Source organism: Ranitomeya variabilis, chromosome 2, assembly GCF_051348905.1.
Source record: "Ranitomeya variabilis isolate aRanVar5 chromosome 2, aRanVar5.hap1, whole genome shotgun sequence".
Classification (NCBI taxonomy): Eukaryota; Metazoa; Chordata; class Amphibia; order Anura; family Dendrobatidae; genus Ranitomeya; species Ranitomeya variabilis.
The window spans coordinates 126,268,815-126,291,062 of NC_135233.1; the positions used below are offsets into that span (position 1 = coordinate 126,268,815).

Consider the following 22,248-nt stretch of genomic DNA (forward strand, 5'->3'; position numbering starts at 1 on the left):
TGGTGTGGAGGCCATAACTAAGTGACTGCCTGGTCTTTACTAGAGCCTCTGATGGTGAGGATAGGCTTGAGCCATTATAGTCACCAGGTGCCATTCCAGGGCTGTGCCCAGACCAGCAGCATCTGACAAAGGGTCAAAGGCACAACACAAAGCGCCAAGGGCAAACACAGAGACATGGTCAGACAGTCCAAGATTGAGTCAGGCAGCACAGGATCAAAATACAAAGCGGGGGTCAGGAGTGGAGAGGTCAGACAAAATGAGTGAACAAGCCGATTTGGTAGCAGGAGGGTCAAAACAAACATGCACCTTGGCAGATTACTAGAGATATACTAAAACTAGGAACCCAAGTTCAGGCAAGGTGTGGTGGAAAGAGCTGCCTAATAAATCCAGGGAAGCAAAACTCCTTAAGACACAGAAAGTTAAATTCCTGCAGAATCTGGCAGCGGTGGAGGTGGAGACTCTCTGTCAACAGAGGAATGCAGTAGTGATGGGACTGCTGCAAGAGGCAGTTCAGCGCCTGATACTGGGAGAAGCAGAGCGGTGAATGCGGTTAGGACGGCGCTGAGAAAGCGTGTGAGTTACAGTCATGACACAAGCCAAGAACACCAAAAAAAACAAAGTGGAAAAAGCTGTGTAAGTGTTGAAGTTTGAAATGTTTCAAGTATAATGTCTCAATATATAAATGCATAAGTGTTTTGTTGGGAAAGCATTTATTCCACCAGACTACACAGGGTGCAGCTATCCATTTTACTGCCTCCCTTTCACAGACATGAATCCCAAGTTCATTCAGGCAGAATAACTTATGACAAGTATATTTCAAAGAGTTTGAAAATAAATATGGCACTTCTTCTTTTAAAAAATACGTTTTTTTATTAATCCAGATGGAGATTACTACATACGGCTCGGAGCGTGATACCTTCTCCTAATACATCTAATAGTGTCATATTTGGTGGAGGCAGTTCTGCCTGTATATTGTAATCTCCGTCTACATTAATAAAAGTAATATTTTTAGAAGATCGATGAGTGCTACACTGATTTACAAACTCTACAAAATATCTTGTTCATCTGTGAAATTTTATAAACACCTCCTTGAATTAGAAGACACACGCACTGACATTTTAATAGAAACTGACACTGTATTGCCGACTTGCCTGGTGTATAGGAACTTATGGCAAGTATGATTCCCATCATTTTTTTTATTACTTTGGGACCAAAAATAGCTGGAGGTACAAAACTTAATGGTTTTCATTAAATATTAATATAAAAGCTTACTCTAATCTAATAATCTAAGTATTTTATATAACACTTAACACACTAAACATCACAGTACCTTTCTCATATGGGGACGGCTGCACTAGGTTGTTATGATAATTGACCATCAGAGATTCGGAATGATTGGAGTTTTGGAAGGTGCTGTTCTGGACTGATTGGGTTTGACCTGTATGCTCTTCTTTCTGGATCCTTCTAGGGACAACAGAAAAATATAGACAAAAAGAATGTGTCAGAAAATAATTCATACTGTACATTAATCTATCTACCTATCATGCCATATGCTTTATATCATTGGAGAATTTAAAGAGAACATTTGGATTTATGGAAATTCACATGTACATGTATAACGTGTCGCCACATTAAAATCTCTGTGCAATCGCAGCAATGCTTCAAAGCCAATTCTCCCTCAAAATCCACTCTGCCAAAGTAACAAACCCTTAGATTTATGCACATGTCTTCAAGGGAACTTGATGGGAGTTTTATGACTAAACTAAATATGTTGTTGGGTAGGTTTAGGCAAGGTCACATATACTGACCTGACTGCAATTGGATGTTTCATTGAGAAAATCAACTTTGATTCATAGAATAGTACGCTGATGTAGGACTCCCTCCGGTGGTGAGCCCACATCTTTCCCGGGACATGTCAGCTGTTTTGAACAGCTGACATGTGCCCGCAATAGCCGCGGGTGGAATTGCAATCCACTCGTGGCTATTAAATAGTTAAATGCCGCTGTCAAATGCTGACAGCATTTAAATGGCGCTTCCAGCAATCGCGCCGGAAATACGCACACCAGTGACCTGTGATCGCGGGTCACCGGTGTGTGTCGGCATGACAACCAAAGGTTTCCTGGAGACCTCTATGGTTGTCAGTGCCGGATTGCTGTGAGCGACACCCTGTGGTCGGCGCTCATAGCAAGTCAGCAATTCTACTACATAGAGGCGATCTGACCATCGTCTCTGTGGCAGAGCCGATCAGTCTATGGCAGTTTCTATTCTCTTATGGAGACTATTGAAGCATGGCAAAAGTAAAAAAAAAATGTGTTTAAAATATAAAAAAATAAAAAAATATAAAAGTTCGAATCACCCCCCTTTCGCCCCATTCAAAATAAAACAATAAAAATAATTTCAAACATATACATATTTGGTATTGCCGTGTTCATAATCGCCTGATCTATCAATAAAAAATGATTAACCTAAACACCAGAATTAAATTTTTTTGGACAACGCGACATTGCATTAAAATGCAATAAGGGGCGATCAAAAGATCGTATCTGCACGAAAAAGGTATCATTAAAAACGTCAGCCCGGCACACAAAAAATAAGCCCTCACCCAACCCAAGATCATGAAAAATGGAGACGCTACGGGTATCGGAAAATGGCAAAAACATTTCTTTTAGCAAAGTTTGGAATTTCTTTCACCACTTAGATGAAAAAGAACCTAGACATGTTTGGTGTCTATGAACTCGTAATGACCTGGAGATTCATAAGGGCAGGTCAGTTTTAGCATTTACTGAACCTAGCAAAAAAGCCAAACAAAAAACAAGTGTGGAATTGCACTTTTTTTGCAATTTCAACACACTTGGAATTTTTTTCCTGTTTCCTGACATGGTAAAATCAATGGTTTCATTCAAAAGTACAACTCGTTCCACAAAGAATAAGCCCTCACATGGCAATATTGATGGAAAAATAAAAAAGGTATGGCTCTGGGAAGGAGGGGAACGAAAAACGAAAACGCAAAACCGAAAAAAGCTCTGGTCATAAAGGGGTTAAACCACTGTAGACACAGAAGCATTCAGAAGGTCACCGGGTGAAATAGCAACCTATCAGCCCCTTGTAATTGAGTCAAGTTGGGGAAATGAGCTCTGAAAGTGACAGTGCCTATCACTGAGGCCTTTTAAATGCGATTGTCATGTGTGAGAAGGACATGTAAGAAGTTAATTTACCAGCTCCAATTGCATTAGTTGCGCTCAAGTGCTGGATATTTAGTGCAGCTAGCATGCACATTGTAAAGAGCAGGCTCAGCTCCTGAGCTTGTCCCATGTTGTAACACAGATCTACCATTGTACATTTACACAGCAAAGAGAACAATATAAAGGTAGAGTTGGTACTCCTTAGATAAGTTTCATAATCTGTGGCTCTACAGTTGTTGTGAAACTACAAATCACATCATGCCATTACAGCCTACTGGGGAACACTGCTTTAGATACATGGCATGTACATTCTGGTGCTACATTCCACAGGTTAAGAACCTAGACTATAAATTATGTGTTAATGAGATCTACGGATGTCAGGCAAAACTTCCAGGGTCTGACCCATTTTTGAAGTTGGTATTAAAGTGAACCGGTCATCTAATGCATGCTGCCTAAACCACGGACAGCACAAATCAGAGCCCGACTGCACGATTGCAGGCAGAGATTTGTTTTTCTGAAATACTCCAGTGTTAAGATCCAGCCGGGGATCAGAGTTGTGCCGTTTCGCTCTCCGGCTGCCTCCTTCTAGCGTTGCTGCAGGTGATTGACAGGTCTCTCCAACTTGTGTGCGTAGGGAAAGACCAGTCAATCACCTGGAGCAGCGCTGTGACCATTGGTTCTTTACAGTTTATCTTCTGTGAAATGGTGGAGTGATTAAAAAATATATATTTGGTTGCAATCAGGCAGCAAGGCTCTGATTCATGCTACCCATGGTTTGTGCAGCATCAATCGCCTGACAGGTTCTCTTTAAGTTCTGTGGTTCTAGTAAAACATTTCTTTTCTTTAATAGATTTATGGAAAAAAAGATAATTAGATCAGTATCAATCCTCACCCTCCCAGAAAGACAAGAAACTAAACGCTCTGTGAATAACTTCTAATTAGAGGCAGGGTGACCTCATTCTTAATATGAGGAACAATACAGTATTTTATAATTAGTTTAAGTATACTCCCAGGATTTGTGACATCCAAACTGCGACTCTTATTATCCCATTTGTTTTAATTTTTGTTTTCTAGTATTTTCACTTTCAAGCTGCGGTATGTACATACATGGAAATGAAGGGAGCGATTGTGGTACATTATACAGAGTTACCAAGTGTGGCCAACAACCACTCACTTATTCTTCATTTTTCTGGATTCCCTCCTTTTTTCTTGTTGTAGTTGTTCAATCTTCTGCTGCATCTCTTCCTGCTTAGCGATGATAGCGTGAATCATTGCCATGGCCGCGTTCACCTCTTCCTATAACATTATTGATAAAGGGAATTAATATATTTGATTGTGTTAGAGTTGCTGTCTGGCCTTAGGCTGTAAGTCTGCAGTCACTCTATGTGACTGCAGACATGTGAATCCTCACATCGCGTGCACTGTGCACTGTGACGATGACTAGTAAAAATCATTAAAAAAATTATCAAAACACTGAAATTTGTGTTATAGAGGTTGACCACTACTTTTTTATTGATAGTCTATATATAATCGGTGAGGGTGCAACACCCAGGACCTCCATCAATCAGCTGTTACCGGCGGAACTGGCAAAAGGAAATTCTCAGATTATGCTAAACACAGCAGCCCCCCTCTCATTTCTGTAGCGGCCATGGTGGGTACACCCACTATTCAGGTGAATTTGGGGTAGATCTACAGTACTCAGCCACAGCCACTATAGTTTTTAAAGAGCTGCTGTGTTCCAGCAGTATCAAAAAACTTCTGTCCACCATGACCGCCAGTAACAGCTGATCGATGGGGGTGCTGGGTGTTGCACCCTCACCAATCAGATATATATGACCTATACTAAGGATAGGCTATCAGTAAGTAAGTAGTGGTCAACCTCTTCTTAATACTCTATTAGTGGTTGAGATGCAGAAATGCTAAGAGGGGCTTCCTAATCCAAGGCCTCCATAAATTAGAGCTTACAGAAAGATTATAGATAGATGATACGGTGAAGGTGCCACGGCTGTAATTTGGATGGAGCCATTTTTATTTTATTTGCCCTGTCAGGTTTAATAAGTGGGATTTCTTGCCTTATAAATGGGGTTGGGACCATCAGTTGTGTTGTGCAGAAGTCTGGTGGATACACAGCTGATAGACCTACTGAATAGACTGTTAGAATTTGCATTATGGCAGGAAAAAAGCAGCTAAGTAAAGAAAAATGAGTGGCCATCATTACTTTAAGAAATGAAGGTCAGTCTGTCTGAAAAATTGGGAAAACTTTGAAAGTGTCCCCAAGTGCAGTGGTAAAAACCATCAAGCGCTACAAAGAAACTGTCTCACATGAGGACTGCCCCAGGAAAGGAAGACCAAGAGTCACCTCTGCTTCTGATGATAAGTTTATCCGAGTCGCCAGCCTCAGAAATCGCAAGTTAACAACAGCTCAGATTAGATTCGTTCTAGCAGCAGACACATCTCTACAACAACTGTTAAGAGGAGACTTTGTGCAGCAGGCCTTCATGGTAAAATAGCCACTAGGAAAGCACTGCTAAGGACAGGCAACAAGCAGAAGAGACTTGTTTGGGCTAAAGAACACAAGGAATGGACATTAGACCAGTGGAAATCTGTGCTTTGGTCTGATGAGTCCAAATTTAAGATCTTTGGTTCCAACCACCGTGTCTTTGTGCGACGCAGAAAAGGTGAACAGATGGACTCTACATGCCTGGTTCCCACCGTGAAGCATGGAGGAGGAGGTGTGATCGTGTGGGGGTGCTTTGCGGGTGACACTGTTGGGGAGTTATTCAAAATTGAAGGCATACTGAACCAGCATGGCTACCACAGCATCTTGCAGCGGCATGCTATTCCATCCGGTTTGCGTTTAGTTGGACCATCATTTATTTTTCAACACGACAATGACCCCAAACACACCTCCAGGCTGTGTAAGGGCTATTTGACCAAGATGGAGAGTGATGGGATGCTACGCCAGATGACCTGGCCTCCACAGTCACCAGACCTGAACCCAATCGAGATGGCTTGGGGTGAGCTGGACCGCAGAGTGAAGGCAAAAGTGCCAACAAGTGCTAAGCATCTCTGGGAACTCCTTCAAGATTGTTGGAAGACCATTCCCGGTGACTACCTCTTGAAGCTCATCAAGAGAATGCTAAGAGTGTGCAAAGCAGTCATCAAAGCAAAAGGTACTTTGAAGAAACTAGAAGATAAGACATAATTTCAGTTGTTTCACACTTTTTTGTTAAGTATATAATTCCGCATGTGTTAATTCATAGTTTTGATGCCTTCAGTGTGAATGTACAATTTTCATAGTCATGAAAATACAGAAAAATCTTTAAATGAGAAGGTGTGTCCAAACTTTTGGTCTGTACTGTAGTTCCGACCTCCCACCCAACACAGTCATTATATCCCATTCAGCATTCATACCTTCAAGTTGTTAAGGGAATTTTTCAACTCTGTAACCTTCTCTTCCATGGTACAGCGACAGCTTTTGACTTTCTCCTCCAAGGCATATTCACCATGTTGAATTCGGGACAATTCCTGCATAGCCTCTGTGAAGCCCGTCTTAAGTTCAGAGGCCAAAACCTGCAACTAATAAATATTTTCAAAATAAAATGCCCAAATTCTCTACTTCATATTCTTCTGATTTTTCACAATTTCAGTACTGATTTCTCTGTAGATCAACAACATGCTTAAAGGGAACCTGTCACCAGCTTTTTCCCAAATCCGCAGCAATTCTTGATCGTGGGCACATACCCTAAGACATTACAGGGGTCTTCCATCCCGTAAAGTGATGGCATATAATATATATATATTATACCCAATATAATACCCAATCCCATTATGATCAATGGTGATCCAACTTCTGGAACCACCAATGATCCTGAGAAGAAAAGGCACCAACACTTTACTATGGTCACTGATGGGGACACAACACTAAACCAGGACTTCTGCCCTTTCACTGTCAGAACTTCTGGAGATCCTAGTGATATGCCATCACTTTCTTTATGAAGTTTGAAATAGCACAATAGTGACCAGTAACAAGATATTCATCAATTAAACAATATGCATTGCTATTTTTCCTGTGAAAACGCACAAAAACATGACCGATCCCCGAGTGACCCCACTCATTGCTGCCATTCGGCTACCCCCACTTCTACATCACTGTAATAAAGTAGAAAATGATTGTGAGGGCCAAAACAATTATAATCCTAAATCACCGTATGCATTACTGCATATTTGATATATACAACTTATTTGAAGCTCAAATTTCACGAAAACCCTTAACGGCGACAAGTCCATCAAGTGCTCCTTTAGATCTGCCCACATCTGGCGCAGCGTTGTGGTTTATGTTGTGCAAAGAGCATAGACATTTAGGCCTACAATATTATGGTCTACACTATTGATACCCCATCCCTAGGACTCCAGACGCTAATCAGATGACTGGAGTTACCGTGGTGATCTGGGAAGCACTGTCCGCTTCATTGGTTTCCAGGCACACAGTGTCTGTATCTGGTAATGCAGCTCACTGCCACCTCAGTCTCATTTAGGTTAATGGGTTAGGACCATAATATTGTAGTACCAGGTAACGCCTTTAGTTTCTTTGCTTTTATGCCAAAGGTCATAAAAATTCACCATCAGTTTCTGCAATAAATGGTTGGTGTATTTGAAGCTGTACAGTATATTCTATGGAATATTCCATAATGGGTGATCAAGACTGTGCTCATGCAACTTTATCACGTAATACAAACTAAGGTATATCTTGACCTGTATACAGTGGTGTAACTTGAAACTCATGGGCCCCGATGCAAAAGCTCCAACGGGGCCCCCAAATATTTTAAATCTTTAATAGCAATAGTCTTTCTATGGGCCAAAGGGAGTTGTAGGGCCCAGGTGTGATTGCAACCTCTGCACCTGTAATAGTTACACCCCTGCCTGTATATATACAACACACAGACATCCATAAAATGCTGTCTGTAGAAATGTATGGGCCATACCTCACCTTGCAGCAGTGACAAGGTCAAATGATCAATATGGAATCTAAAAGGTGCCAACCTTATTAAAATTAGTCTGTCACCAGATTCCATCTGAGAGCAGAATGATGTAAGGGTAGATACAATGATTCAAATGATGTGTCACTTACTGAGCTGCTTGCTGCAGTTTTGATAAAAATACAGTTTTCTCTTCTGCAGATCTACCAGTTCTACTACTTAGACACCCCCTTCTGATTCCCCATGGTTGGCCCCTTTAAAATAAAAAAAGCTTATCCTCACCTCCCATTCTGGTGCTGTTACAGCTGTGTGAGCACTCATGTTTCTGGGGCACACGTGAGTTTGTTATGTCACATGAGGCCTATGCCCGATCAGTTCCGGCTTAACCGTCCCGGTCTTCGGACATACAAGTAATTAACAGGAAGTCGCAACTCTCACTTCCTATTGATTGCTTACGATATATGTCGGAAAGCTGGGACAGTGAAGCCGGCGTTAATTGGGGCAAACCCGGCGTGACATAACCTCACATGAGCCCCGGGAGAGCGAATGCAACACCGCTGGATTGGCAGTGGCATGGGAGGTGAGGATAAGCTTTTTTATTTTAAAAGGGCCCACAATGGGAAATCAGAAGGGGGTGTCAACATAGTGGACAACCCTTTTAACAGTCATAAATTGAGCCAAATTTATCAAAGCAGCTAATGCTACTGGATGGATTTGTAAAGTGGGGAATTATCACGAGTGTATTATTTCATGTTATATTTTGACTTACGTTATCATGCCATTTATTTTCAAACAAACAGAAAACTCGAGAGACCAAACTGCAAACCTAAAGCAGTTTAATCAATCTACAGGCAAAATTTTAAGAAAAATAACAAGAAAAAAACTGTGTAAAGCAAACTAAAAAGACGCAAAAACTTGATAAACCTCATTAAAAGTAGCCAAACGGTAAAAAAAAAAAATGAAATGATAATTTGTCCCCCGAGGTTATGCCATCTACTATTTGCTTACTTCCATCCACTAAGTTATGCTATATTGAGGCACGATTTTGGCACATGGTATCAATATTTTAGGGCTCACCCATTCCTATCCCCACATGACCAAGTGCCCGGTCTGGCATGTGAAAAAATATTTAAAACGTATAGTAAGTGTGGTGCATGGCAATTTATGGTGCACATAGCTCAGTTCTAGTCATTCAATCCTGTATTATATGGTACTTGTTACAATGCCCCCTAATATAATGCTAAATAATGCTAATTAAAGCGGACCTATCAACAAGTCAAAAGTTGCATATTTGTGCTTTAATTTTATTCAATCTGGTCCCCTGCCTTCTACTTCTTTTTTTTTTTAATCCACCATACAGTTCTATAGATATGGGCATTAAATAAAAATCCCCATATTAATGGAACATTATGACAAAGAAAAAAAAAAAAGACGCTTACTCATGGGTACAGCAGAGATAAAGTTAGAGCAAAAACTTGGTACTTTTGGCCAGTAGAAAGGTCCTTTTTAAAATGTTATGGAAACTGATGACACGATACAATATATGGCATTTACTTTAATAATAATAATAATAATAATAATAATGACACAACACTACAATTATACAATGATAGTGAATCTAGATTGTGAGCCCCAATGGGGACAGTGATGATAATGGCTGCAAAGCGCTGTGGAATTAATGGCGCCATATAAATGAGTAAAATGAATAAATATGAATTATGTTATACAGCAATCTACAGACCGACTAACGCGCTTTTTAGGGTATGTGCACACGTTGCGGATTTGGCTGCGGATCCGTAGCAGACTTGGCCCCATTGACTATACATTGAGTAAGGCAAATCCACACATCAAACACACAAGACAATCCGTAAGAAATCCGCATCAATTCCGCAATAAATCCACAACCATTTTGGCATGCGTTTTCTTCCAAGAGACGCAGGTTCTGTGCGGAAAAATCCGCAGACAAATCCGCAACGTGTGCACATAGCCTCATGGTGTATGTATTTTCTCCCTCCTCAGCACAGTTCTCCAGGTTTGAAAGTGTAACTTTTGTTTCTGGAGAACTTGCAGCAGAATGTTTGTGTCTGGTGTCTGCCTCCAGCTCCTCCCTCCTCTCGTCTCCTTCCCTCTCTATATGCATTAACTACAAGAGTTATGTCCATCCTGATTGGGTCACCTTGTCGTGGTGGGATGGCTTTTACGCTTTTCTTAAATCAAAATAATGTTAACTAAGTACCCCATGTTATTTACATGTACTATCGCTATTTATTTAGTAACTACAGGGTATTTGCTCACTCTGTTTTCATCTTAGGTTCTGTCTGTTAAATGGCCGCATTGTGAATGCTCACCTATGCATTGTGCAACATCTGCTAGGGCCATGGGGTACTCGGAACCGGGTAGGACGGCTCTTAAAGGGGTGGTCACGGCAGCAGTGACCCAGTCCGTGGCCCTGGGCACGCAATAAAAGGGATGAGGGAAATGTTTGTAGGGGATTATTCGTGACGCCACCTGTGGTGTTCGGCTAGAGATGGCCGATGCTGCTGTCCACTTAGTGAAACGCTACCCGCATGGCAGGCAGCTTGAGCCTTTTCCAGGTGTCACTCCCTCGTAGTGACTCTGGGCTCTGATATGCAGCTGTGCCTTCGGGTGTCAGTTGTGGCCAGGAGACCTGCAATCTCCTGTCCTCCGGATTTGGCTGTGGGGCATGTGGGGTGTCCCCTCTGTTGCGCTCAATCCTGGGGTGAGCTCAGTCGCAGCTCCACTCCCAGGCTCTCCTCACATGCTTCCTCTCCCTTCACTGTCTCACACTGAACTCTCTAACCCTGCCTCCTGGCCAGAACTTATAGGGAAGCTACCCTGAAACCGTGTTTAGAGCTCCCTCTTCTGGTCTGGAGTCAGGAAAGGTGTTGTATGCCGGCGTACCTGTTAAGGGAATCCCTTCTTGCTTCCAGGCATGGCATCACCCACCCACCCAAGTAAGGCAATGTCACTGTGGCAACTGAACTCCTGGGGTGCCACAATTGCACTTATACCAACCAAGTTTTTTGGCTTCGTTATAGTTTTTTGTACTTTGCACAAACAGGGGCATGGCTCCTTCTTTTGGGGCTGTTCATTTTGTTTATATAGCTTTCCACGGGCAAATGTCGGAACAGCCCTGCTTTGTCCTTATCTACAGTGGGGCAAAAAAGTATTTAGTCATTCAGCAATAGTGCAAGTTCCACCACTTAAAAAGATGTGAGGCGTCTGTAATTTACATCATAGGTAGACCTCAACTATGGGAGACAAACTGAGAAAAAAAAAATCCAGAAAATCACATTGTCTGTTTTTTTATCATTTTATTTGCATATTATGGTGGAAAATAAGTATTTGGTCAGAAACAAAATTTCATCTCAATACTTTGTAATATATCCTTTGTTGGCAATGACAGAGGTCAAACATTTTCTGTAAGTCTTCACAAGGTTGCCACACACTGTTGTTGATATGTTGGCCCATTCCTCCATGCAGATCTCCTCTAGAGCAGTGATGTTTTTGGCTTTTCGCTTGGCAACACGGACTTTCAACTCCCTCCAAAGGTTTTCTATAGGGTTGAGATCTGGAGACTGGCTAGGCCACTCCAGGACCTTGAAATGCTTCTTACGAAGCCACTCCTTCGTTGCCCTGGTGGTGTGCTTTGGATCATTGTCATGTTGAAAGACCCAGCCACGTTTCATCTTCAATGCCCTTGCTGATGGAAGGAGGTTTGCACTCAAAATCTCACGATACATGGCCCCATTCATTCTTTCATGTACCCGGATCAGTCGTCCTGGCCCCTTTGCAGAGAAACAGCCCCAAAGCATGATGTTTCCACCACCATGCTTTACAGTAGGTATGGTGTTTGATGGATGCAACTCAGTATTCTTTTTCCTCCAAACACGACAAGTTGTGTTTCTACCAAACAGTTCCAGTTTGGTTTCATCAGACCATAGGACATTCTCCCAAAACTCCTCTGGATCATCCAAATGCTCTCTAGCAAACTTCAGACGGGCCTGGACATGTACTGGCTTAAGCAGTGGGACACGTCTGGCACTGCAGGATCTGAGTCCATGGTGGCGTAGTGTGTTACTTATGGTAGGCCTTGTTACATTGGTCCCAGCTCTCTGCAGTTCATTCACTAGGTCCCCCCGCGTGTTTCTGGGATTTTTGCTCACCGTTCTTGTGATCATTCTGACCCCACGGGGTGGGATTTTGCGTGGAGCCCCAGATCGAGGGAGATTATCAGTGGTCTTGAATGTCTTCCATTTTCTAATTATTGCTCCCACTGTTGATTTCTTCACTCCAAGCTGGTTGGCTATTGCAGATTCAGTCTTCCCAGCCTGGTGCAGGGCTACAATTTTGTTTCTGGTGTCCTTTGACAGCTCTTTGGTCTTCACCATAGTGGAGTTTGGAGTCAGACTGTTTGATGGGGGTGCACAGGTGTCTTTTTATACTGATAACAAGTTTAAACAGGTGCCATTACTACAGGTAATGAGTGGAGGAAAGAGGAGACTCTTAAAGAAGAAGTTACAGGTCTGTGAGAGCCAGAAATCTTGATTGTTTGTTTCTGACCAAATACTTATTTTCCACCATAATATGCAAATAAAATGATAAAAAAACAGACAATGTGATTTTCTGGATTTTTATTTCTCAGTTTGTCTCCCATAGTTGAGGTCTACCTATGATGTAAATTACAGACGCCTCTCATCTTTTTAAGTGGTGGAACTTGCACTATTGCTGACTGACTAAATACTTCTTTGCCCCACTGTATATCTACGTCTGCTGACACATAGTGAGGAGAACTACAAGAGCTAGGTACTGTCCCGATTGGGTACACCTTGTCGCGGTGGGTTGGCTTTTATGCATTTGTTATCAAATCAGTGTTAACTAAGTACCCTATGATATTTACATGTAGTATTACTATTTATTTATTTACTGCAGGATATTTGCTTATTTTTCTTTTTATCTAAGGGTCCATAGACATTAATGATCAGCAATTAAAGAAAGAAGCAGATTAAATAAAATCCCCACAGTTATTCTTGCAGAATGAGTTCTGTATTATATTATCTGTTGGTTTAACCCCTTTCCAACATCAGGCATAATAGTATGCTGATGTAGGACTCCCTCCCTTTGATGTGGGCCCCAGCGGTGAGCCCACATCTTTCCCAGGACACGTCAGCTGTTTTGAACAGCTGACATGTGCCCGGAACAGCCGTGGGTGGAATCGTGATCCACCCGCGGCTATTATCCCATTAAATGCTGCTGTCAAACGCTGACAGCGGCATTTAACAAGCGGTTCTGGCAATCGCACAGGAAATCCGCCCACTGGTGACCCACATCACGTGATTGCGGGTCACTAGTGGGTTGGCATTGCCAACCACAGGTTTCCTAGAGACCTCTATGGTTGTTACTGCCAGCTTGCTGTGAGCGCCGTCCAGTGGTTGGCACTCATAGTAAGTGAGTAATGCAGCTACATACAGTATAGGCGAACTGATCGTCGGCTATATATAGCTGAGCCGATCAGGTTATGGCAGATTCTAGTCTCCCATGAAGAATATTGAAGCATACCAAAAGTTAAAAAAAAAATGTTTTTAAAATATAAAAAAATATATATAAAAGTTCAAATCACCCCCCTTTCGCCCCGATCAAAATAAAACAATTTAAAAAAAAAAATCAAACATACACATATTTGGTATCGCCGCATTCAGAATCACCCGATCTATCAATAAAAAAAGAATTAACCTGATCGCTAAATGGCATAGCGAGAAAAAAAAGTTAAAGTGCCAGAATTAGGTTTTTTGGTCGCCGCAACAGTGCATTAAAATGCAATAATGGGTGATCAAAAAATCATATCTGCACCAAAATGGTATAATTAAAAACGTCAGCTTGGCATGCAAAAAATAAGCCCTGACCTAACCCGAGATCACGGAAAATGGAGACGCTACGGGTATAGGAAAATGGTGCAATTTATTTATTTTTTTAACAAAGTTTGGAATTTTTTTCACCACTTAGATAAAAAAGAACCTAGACATGTTTGGTGTCTAGGAACTCGTAATCACCCGGAGAATGATAATGGCATGTCACTTTTAGCATTTAATAAACCTAGTAAAAAAGCCAAACAAAAAACCAGTGTGGGATTGCCTTTTTTTACAATTTCACCGCACTTGGAATTTTTTTCCCGCTTTCTAGTACACGAGATGGTAAAACCAATTGTCTCGTTCAAAAGTACAGCTCGTCCCGCAGAAAAACAAGCCCTCACATGGCCATATTGACCAAAAATTAAAAAAGTTATGGCTCTGGGAAGAAGGGGAGACAAACTAGGCCAATATACCTTGATGATGATTTCTATTATTATTATTTTATTATTGTATGATTACCTGATATATCTGGGCTGGCAAGGTGCTTACTGGAACATTTTCAGATTCTCCTGTGAGGGAAAGAAAGGCATTGACCTATAAAACACACATTAAGCACAACATGGAGCAGGACTGTTTTCACTGTAAGCATATGGTACACGATAAAGACATCATTTGATTACCTCTGGGCTTTCCTGCACCGAGGCTCACAACATCAAACACTACTGCCATTCATTGCAGTGCAGCTGACAAACATTTTCCAGAGATTATACATGAATTGGTCATGGGTAGACTTTTACACCATTATTTTATGTTGATCATCGTCATTATAATTATTAGCAATAATCATAGTATTTAGTAGTAACAGTTAATTATTAAATAAGAGTTATGAAGGTCTTACAAGAATCAATTACACCCTCGTTGTTTCAATGTGTAAAGCAGTAACTTAAGTTAACCAGAATAACTGGAGGCGAGAAAGAAGGTTCTGAGGCAGCAGTGACATATAGAACAGGTGTTGCAACCCTTGTCTCGCTTCTTCTGAAGGGTCTTCTAAGCCGATTTATAACCAAATCAAAGTTTGATTTGAAACAGGTTATAAATTAGCTTACAAGATCCTTCAGGAGAAGAAAGATAAGGATTCCAGACCCTACCATCAGACGAGCTCACTGATGTTTCACAGTTCGCTCAATGTCTAGGTACAATGATACACAAAGGATAAGAAAGCCAAGTGGGTCAATATTTTTAATGAAACAGCGGCAGGGAACAAAACACCTTTAAAGGTTTCTCTAGCCTTTAATAGTGCTTCTAAATCAAAGCAATTGCACTTGGGCATTCCTTGTCAAAGGGTTATATCACTTTCACCACCCCAAAATCAGCTCATTCGGCTCCTTTTTTGTTATCTACCGTAAATGGGAAGCGACATAGATACTGCCGGGTATTCGAATGATCTCCATTGAAAGAGACAAAATAAAGTTGAAAATGTGCATGGATCTGTCATGTTTTCAAAAAGCTAGGAAATGGGCCACATAGTTTTTACTGTTATCCACTGGTACAGTTTCCCCTCTGTGTCCCTCAGTTACTGGATATGTGAGATCATGGGGCAGGCATTTTAAACAATTTTGGCATGCCTGTCAATTCAACAAATCGGTGCAGTAGATTTAACAAATCAACTGACTGTTGTTTTTTTAGAGTAAATATTTATAGCCAAGACTTTGTAACTCTGTCTTTTTCTCATCTGTTGTATGACCACATCAAAGTTCATCTCCACTTTCATGTGGTCTTTCGTTAAAAAAACCCCAAACACTTAGAGGAGGTCAGAATAAGTGATTGGTGCAGGTGCCTGGTGTCTGACCCTACCAATCTCATACTGATGCCCCAGACAACACCTTTAACTCATTCAGCAGGCAGCAATGTGCTGTGAACCAAAGAGTCTGTAAAAGCCAAAAGGGGCAAATTTGGAATGAAACCCAACTGCAAAAATGATTTACAGCAAACAAATAATTTAAGTAATAAATAACTTAAGCAATAAAGAATTTAAGAAAGAAAATTGTCCCTGCAGGTATCTTTGTCCTTAGGTAAAGTTAAAATTTTTTTTTTTTCGATTTAAAAAAAAAAAACCCAGATGATTTGTCATCTGTATTATCATCTATATTGCATCCCTTTTTAAACAGCTGTGAATAACATTTACAAGACCATAAACAATTATCTACGCTAATATTGGTAACATTTCCATAAAAATGTAATGCTTTCTGGATGATTCGCATGGGATCTAATTTCTTGGCACATACCATGGACTCGAACAGGTGAGTTTCTCCCAAAATATGAAAGAGACCAGTGCGTGCTGCGATCTTTTTCATATGGACATTTTATCCTTGTAAATAATAAACGGTCATCTCAACAACCCTACTGAATGCAAAGAGATATCATTGGTGCAATGTGTGCAGCCGCACAGGGGCCTGAGAAGTAAGGGGGCCCGCTTTCACCTGCAAATCAGCAAGTAGGCTCTGTCATAGACACAGAGAGGGGCTCATATACTCTTCTTACACAGGGACCCTCATCTTTCTGTGTCTGCCACTAAGAACAAAAGACTAAAAAATCTAAAAACACTGAAGAAAAACACTTTGCAAAAATTTGTCTCAGTCTCAAAACATTTGGCCACGACTTCCCTGCGGTAGGCTGGTATAATTCCAGGCAATGACATCTAACTAGGAGGGTAAGGATGGGGCCACAGGATGAGCACAATAAACATAATGTATCAGCAAAGGGCTCACATAGAAGGCGATAAAGCTAAATGAGAATGCACACAGTAATGCCGCATTTCATATAACCTAGCGCCCCATTATGGGGTAGCTTTTGGACCCCCTCGGATGGTATCGCGAGCCTACAACCTTTTTATACTGTGTATTAATTATCAGAAGTGCTGCCTTTACTATAGGGAGTGATCCAATAATAGAGAAAACTCAAAATATCCCGTTACCCACAAATCACTCAGACCGCCATTTATGGGGAGGAGCAGACTCCTATAACAGCCTGGGTCTGCTGCAGGGATAAGAGCGAGTCTGCGCTGTTACCAGATCACTCACACCTATACAGGGAGTAGGTCCACTGGTAAAGAATATATGGGAGTTACTCGGTAAGTGCGTGCAGGCTCAATTCTAGAGATAGATGACATGAGCCATATTAATACATGTTGATTTCAGTATAAGATACAAATTGTACAGTTATTTATATAGAAAAACATGAACACCACTGAGATACTCTTGGGATTTGGGACCCACCCAATGTGAATGAGAAAGATTTTACCTTCTTGTTTGTTTGAGTCCATGGCTGGCTTTCCCTGTTCTGAAGACTCACAGATCATCTTTGCACAGAGCTACAGTATTCTGTTCTCTGAAAGCAGCTCATGGGGCAGCAGTAACTATCATGTGAGTTCAATGATGTTTCATGACGGCCAATGCCTGTTTTCATAAAAAGGATAAAGGGTTTATTGAAATTCTGGATGTAGAAAATGAAAATGTTGAACTCACATGCAGTGACATGCCAGCTTATGAAATTTAAGTTTATTGTCATATGATAATAATCTACGGAAAAGAAAAATGGATTCTTCTTCATAAAACCATCTGCATGATCTGTCCACCCAATCTAATAAACTATAATAGTGATGTCATTATACTACATGACAACCAGTTCACACATGGCTACAGTTAGGTAGTATACAATATACATAGTAACATAGTTATTAAGGTTGAAGGAAGACTTTAAGTCCATCTAGTTCAACCCATAGCCTAACCTAACATGCCCTAACATGTTGATCCAGAGGAAGGCAAAAAAAACCCTTTTGGAAAGAGTAAGCTCCACATTGGGGAAAAAAATTCCTTCCCGACTCCACATACGGCAGTCAGACTAGTTCCCTGGATCAACGCCTTATCAAGGAATCTAGTGTATATACCCTGTAGCATTATACTTTTCCAGAAAGGTATATCCAGTCCCCTCTTAAATTGAAGCAATGAGTCACTCATTACAACATCATACGGCAGAGAGTTCCATAGTCTCACTGCTCTTACAGTAAAGAATCCGCGTCTGTTATTATGCTTAAACCTTCTTTCCTCCAGACGTAGAGGATGCCCCCTTGTCCCTGTCTCAGGTCTATGATTAAAAAGATCAGCAGAAAGGTCTTTGTACTGTCCCCTCATATATTTATACATTAACATAAGATCACCCCTTAGTCTTCGTTTTTCCAAACTAAATAGCCCCACGTGTAATAACCTATCTTGGTATTGCAGACCCCCCAGTCCTCTAATAACCTTGGTCGCTCTTCTCTGCACCCGCTCCAGTTCAGCTATGTCTTTCTTATACATCCGGAGACCAGAACTGTGCACAGTATTCTAAGTGTGGTCGCACTAGTGACTTGTATAGAGGTATACTTTTGTTATATCAGAGATCAGCTATTAAAACAAAGTTTCTCACTATTGACTCATTTAAAATAAAAAAGAGGATCTCTAACCAGCTTTCACAATGTACAATGTACTGTATATTAAGTAGACTTCTTAGACCTTATGGGAGTGGTGTAATTTACTGTATAAACCTTTTTGACAGTTTTCTCCCCTGATATTAAATGATCATTACGAGTTCAGATACAGCCAGAGCTGGATTGGAGAAATACAGTACTTATTTTATTATCAGGCAGGAAAACCTTCAGAAATGATTAAACAGCCATTTGGGTATACATTTTCTTTTTAGTCCTCATATGATACTTGAACCAGCAATTAACTGATCACTTCTACTATTTATTGCTATACCACAACATGCTGTATATAGTTCTGAGCTAATCACAGTCTACTATCAAGCCAGGGCATAGGAAGTACCAACATGGCAGTCATGGGGGCTTTTAGCAACCCCGGTTACTGCGCCAACCTATTGGCACCCTATGATCACATCATGATGAAAGTGATGGACATCCAAGATTATGCAGTTTAACAGCTTAAATGTTGCTGACAATGATTGATAGAAGCATTTAAGGGGTTAGCAGCGATCATATTGAGTAATCAGCCGACACTTGCCCTGTAGGAACGTGCTCAGCTGATGAAGTGTTGAGGGGTTTATAATGTATGCACTTTGTGTTCTGAAATGTGGTGACAGATCTGCTTTAAAGAGAAAAAATTAGACAATGATATATGTATTTTTGAGTATCAACATAAAAATTAAGTATGTGTGTTGGTCCAAATGGATAGAGGGATTAATAAGACCAGGGCAATTATTACATTTAAGGAATAACTAAAGTTTTTATAAATATAATTATTGATCAGTCTTTGAAAAGATATTTTTTGTAATATACTTCATTACCTTAATTTGTTTCTTTCTCTCCAAAAAACTATTTTTTTGTGTCACTTCAATGTCCAGTTCAAGTGCCTTTCAAAGCTACTTTCAACTGCTGCTCAGCAACATCCATACCCTGCATTCATTCAAACAAGCCGTGTACGTGTCTTTCAGTACTGAGGAGAAGCTCGGAGAAACAAAGTTTCATACACAGATTGTTTGTGGACATTTTGCTGAGCAGAAGCCAAAAGGATCTTGAACTGCAGTATAGTGTTTGGGTATGAAGGAAAAAAATAAGGTAAACAAGTATTTATAACTTCTCTGTCATGATCCAGGTTGGGGTTTGCTTCTTGCTTTTCTTTCCCCGGCCTGGTTATGGTGGGGTTAACCTTTCCTGCCTCTCTTTGGTTTGTGGGTGGCTATTTATTGGTGCCATTTCTGGTAGCATTTGTCAGTGATTGTTCCAGTCTCTGGCTTGAGCAGCTGACCCGTATACCCTAGTGATCCTTCTGCCTCTGACTACCCGTATTTGTGCCTGACCCATTCCCCACCCCTGTCTTAGTGTGTGTTTGGTGGTTCCCTACAATGTATGACTCGGCTTGAATTCTGAACCCTGCCTCCTGCTTTCCATCTCTGTAACTATGTTTCCCATCTGGCTTTGACTCTTTGGCTCATACTCCGACTATGTCTTCTGTCTCACGTTTTGGATCCCGCGCTCCCGTCTGGTTCCGATTTCTGGCTTGTCTCTGACCACGTGCATTGCTGTGACCTCTGGTACTTCGTCTTCCTGTTTGTTGCTGACCGGCCTGTCTGACTACACTGCCGCCTCCTAATGGTGCTCCGCGCCCTGCACTGTGGTGCTACACGGTGAGTGCTACCTTTTTCCCCTTACCTGCACCCCCTGGTGGAGGTTGCGTGCAACTGCCTTGCAGTTGCATTACATTAGAAAAGACTGATCAATCTACTATATAATCTATGGGTCACTTCCGTCTTTCCGTCTGTCTTTCTTTCTTTCTTTCTGTCTGTCACGGATATTCATTGGTCGCAGCCTCTGTCTGTCATGGAATCCAAGTCGCTGATTGGTCGTGGCAAAATGCCCACGACCATTGCCACGGCCAATCAGCGAAGGGCACAGTCCGGCGGCAAAATGGCCGCTCTTTCCTCCCCACAGTCAGTGCCCGCTCCATACTCCCCTCCAGTCAGCCCTCACACAGGGTTAATGCCAGCGTTACTGGAGGATGGTGTAACGCACTCCGGTTACGCAGCTATTAACCCTGTGTGACCAAATTTTTACTATTGATGCTGCGTATGCAGCATCAATAGTAAAAAGATCTAATGTTACAAATAAGAATAATAAAAAAAAAAGGTTATTCTCACCTTCCGTCACGGCTGTCCTCGGCAGTGCAAGCGGCAGGATCCGGTGCTAAGGATGCTATGACCTGCGACGTCATCACAAGTCCTGCGCTCATACCAACCCTGGGACCGGAAGCTGCCGCGTGCACCGCACACAGGGCAAGAACTTTAAGGGGCCTTCGGAAGGTGAGTATACGTTTATTTTTTATTTTAAGTATTTTTTAACCACGCATATAGTGCCCACATTGCTATATACTACGTGGGCTGTGTTACATACTGCATGGGCTCTGTTATATAATACATCTCTGTGCAATATACTAACGTGGCTGCTATATACTGCGTGGGCTGTGTTATATATTACGTGGCCAGTGTTACATACTGCAGGGGCTGTGCTATATACTGCGTGGCTGCTATGTACTGCATGGGCTGTGCTGTATACTGTGTGGCTGCTATGTACAACGTGGGTTGTGCTATATATTGCGTGGCTGCTATGTACTGCGTGGGCTGTGCTATATACTGCGTGGCTGCTATGTACTGCGTGGGCTGAGCGTGGGCTGTTATATATTACGTGGCCAGTGTTATATACTGCGGGGGCTGTGCTATATACTGCGTGGCTGCTATGTACTGCGTGGGCTGTGTTATATATTACGTGGACAGTGTGATAAACTGCGGGGGCTGTGCTATATACTGGGTGGCTGCTATATACTGCATGGCCAGTGTAATATACTACGTCACCTGTGTTATATACTGCGTGGCTGCTATATACTGCGTAGGCTGTGTTATATAGTACGAGGGCTGTTATATACTGCGTGGCCACTGTTATATACTGCATGGCCTGTATTAACGCAGCGGGTATTCTAGAATATTTATGTATGTATGTATATAGCAGCCACACAGTATATACAGTAGCACAGGCCACGTTCTATTTGTCTGCTATATGCTACATGGCTCCTATATACTACGTTGCCTGTGCTATATACTATGTGGCTGCTATATACATGCATACATATTCTAGAATACCTGATGCGTTAGAATCGGGCCACCATCTAGTAATTATATAAACTAGTGTAGTTACTCAGCTGTGGAGACAGTGGACAAGCAAACACTCAGTGTAACATTGCCTATCCGTCTTCCCAGTTCAAAGTGTTCCTCCTCACAGTAGTCACCATGTCTGTTGTGGATTCTGTTTGTGGGCTCCCTCTGGTGGTTACTGCTGGTACTGGGTGACTTTGGTGGGTTGCGGCCTTTGGTTTCCACCTGTCCATCAGAGGCTGGGTGTTTCCTATTTTACCTGGCCTTTCTGTCATTTCCCTTGCCGGCTATCAATGTGTTCAGATGTGCTCTGTTTGGTTCCTGCCTACCTGCTCCCAGATCTTTTAGGATAAGCTAAGTGCTGATTTTCAGTTGTTTGGTTTTTTGGTCCAGCTTGCTTAGAATGTCTCTATGCTAGCTGGTTGCTCTAGTGGACTGAGGTTCTCCCCATGTGCCATGAGTTGGCACATGGGTTCTTGTAATCTCAGGATGGTTTTTTTGATTAGGGTTTTTTGCTGA

The 22,248-nt window shown here is 41.7% G+C and overlaps 1 protein-coding gene across 7 annotated transcripts in view; it reads right to left on the bottom strand.

The window, feature by feature from the left end:
* Positions 1-22,248, bottom strand: part of ARHGEF33 (Rho guanine nucleotide exchange factor 33) — a 192,395-nt gene that overhangs the window by 93,383 nt on the left and 76,764 nt on the right. For 5 of the 7 annotated variants that reach the window (XM_077282987.1, XM_077282986.1, XM_077282983.1 and 2 more), the window contains exons 2-5: positions 14,551-14,600; positions 6,597-6,761; positions 4,357-4,478; positions 1,331-1,464 (exon numbers count right to left, since the gene is read on the bottom strand). In XM_077282987.1, coding sequence (XP_077139102.1) covers positions 1,331-1,464; positions 4,357-4,478; positions 6,597-6,716 — 376 coding nt within the window. In that variant the 5' untranslated portion in view covers positions 6,717-6,761; positions 14,551-14,600. Of the gene's footprint in view, positions 1-1,330; positions 1,465-4,356; positions 4,479-6,596; positions 6,762-14,550; positions 14,601-17,331; positions 17,487-22,248 lie in introns of all 7 variants that reach the window. The other 2 variants (XM_077282982.1, XM_077282981.1) reach the window with 2 other exon arrangements.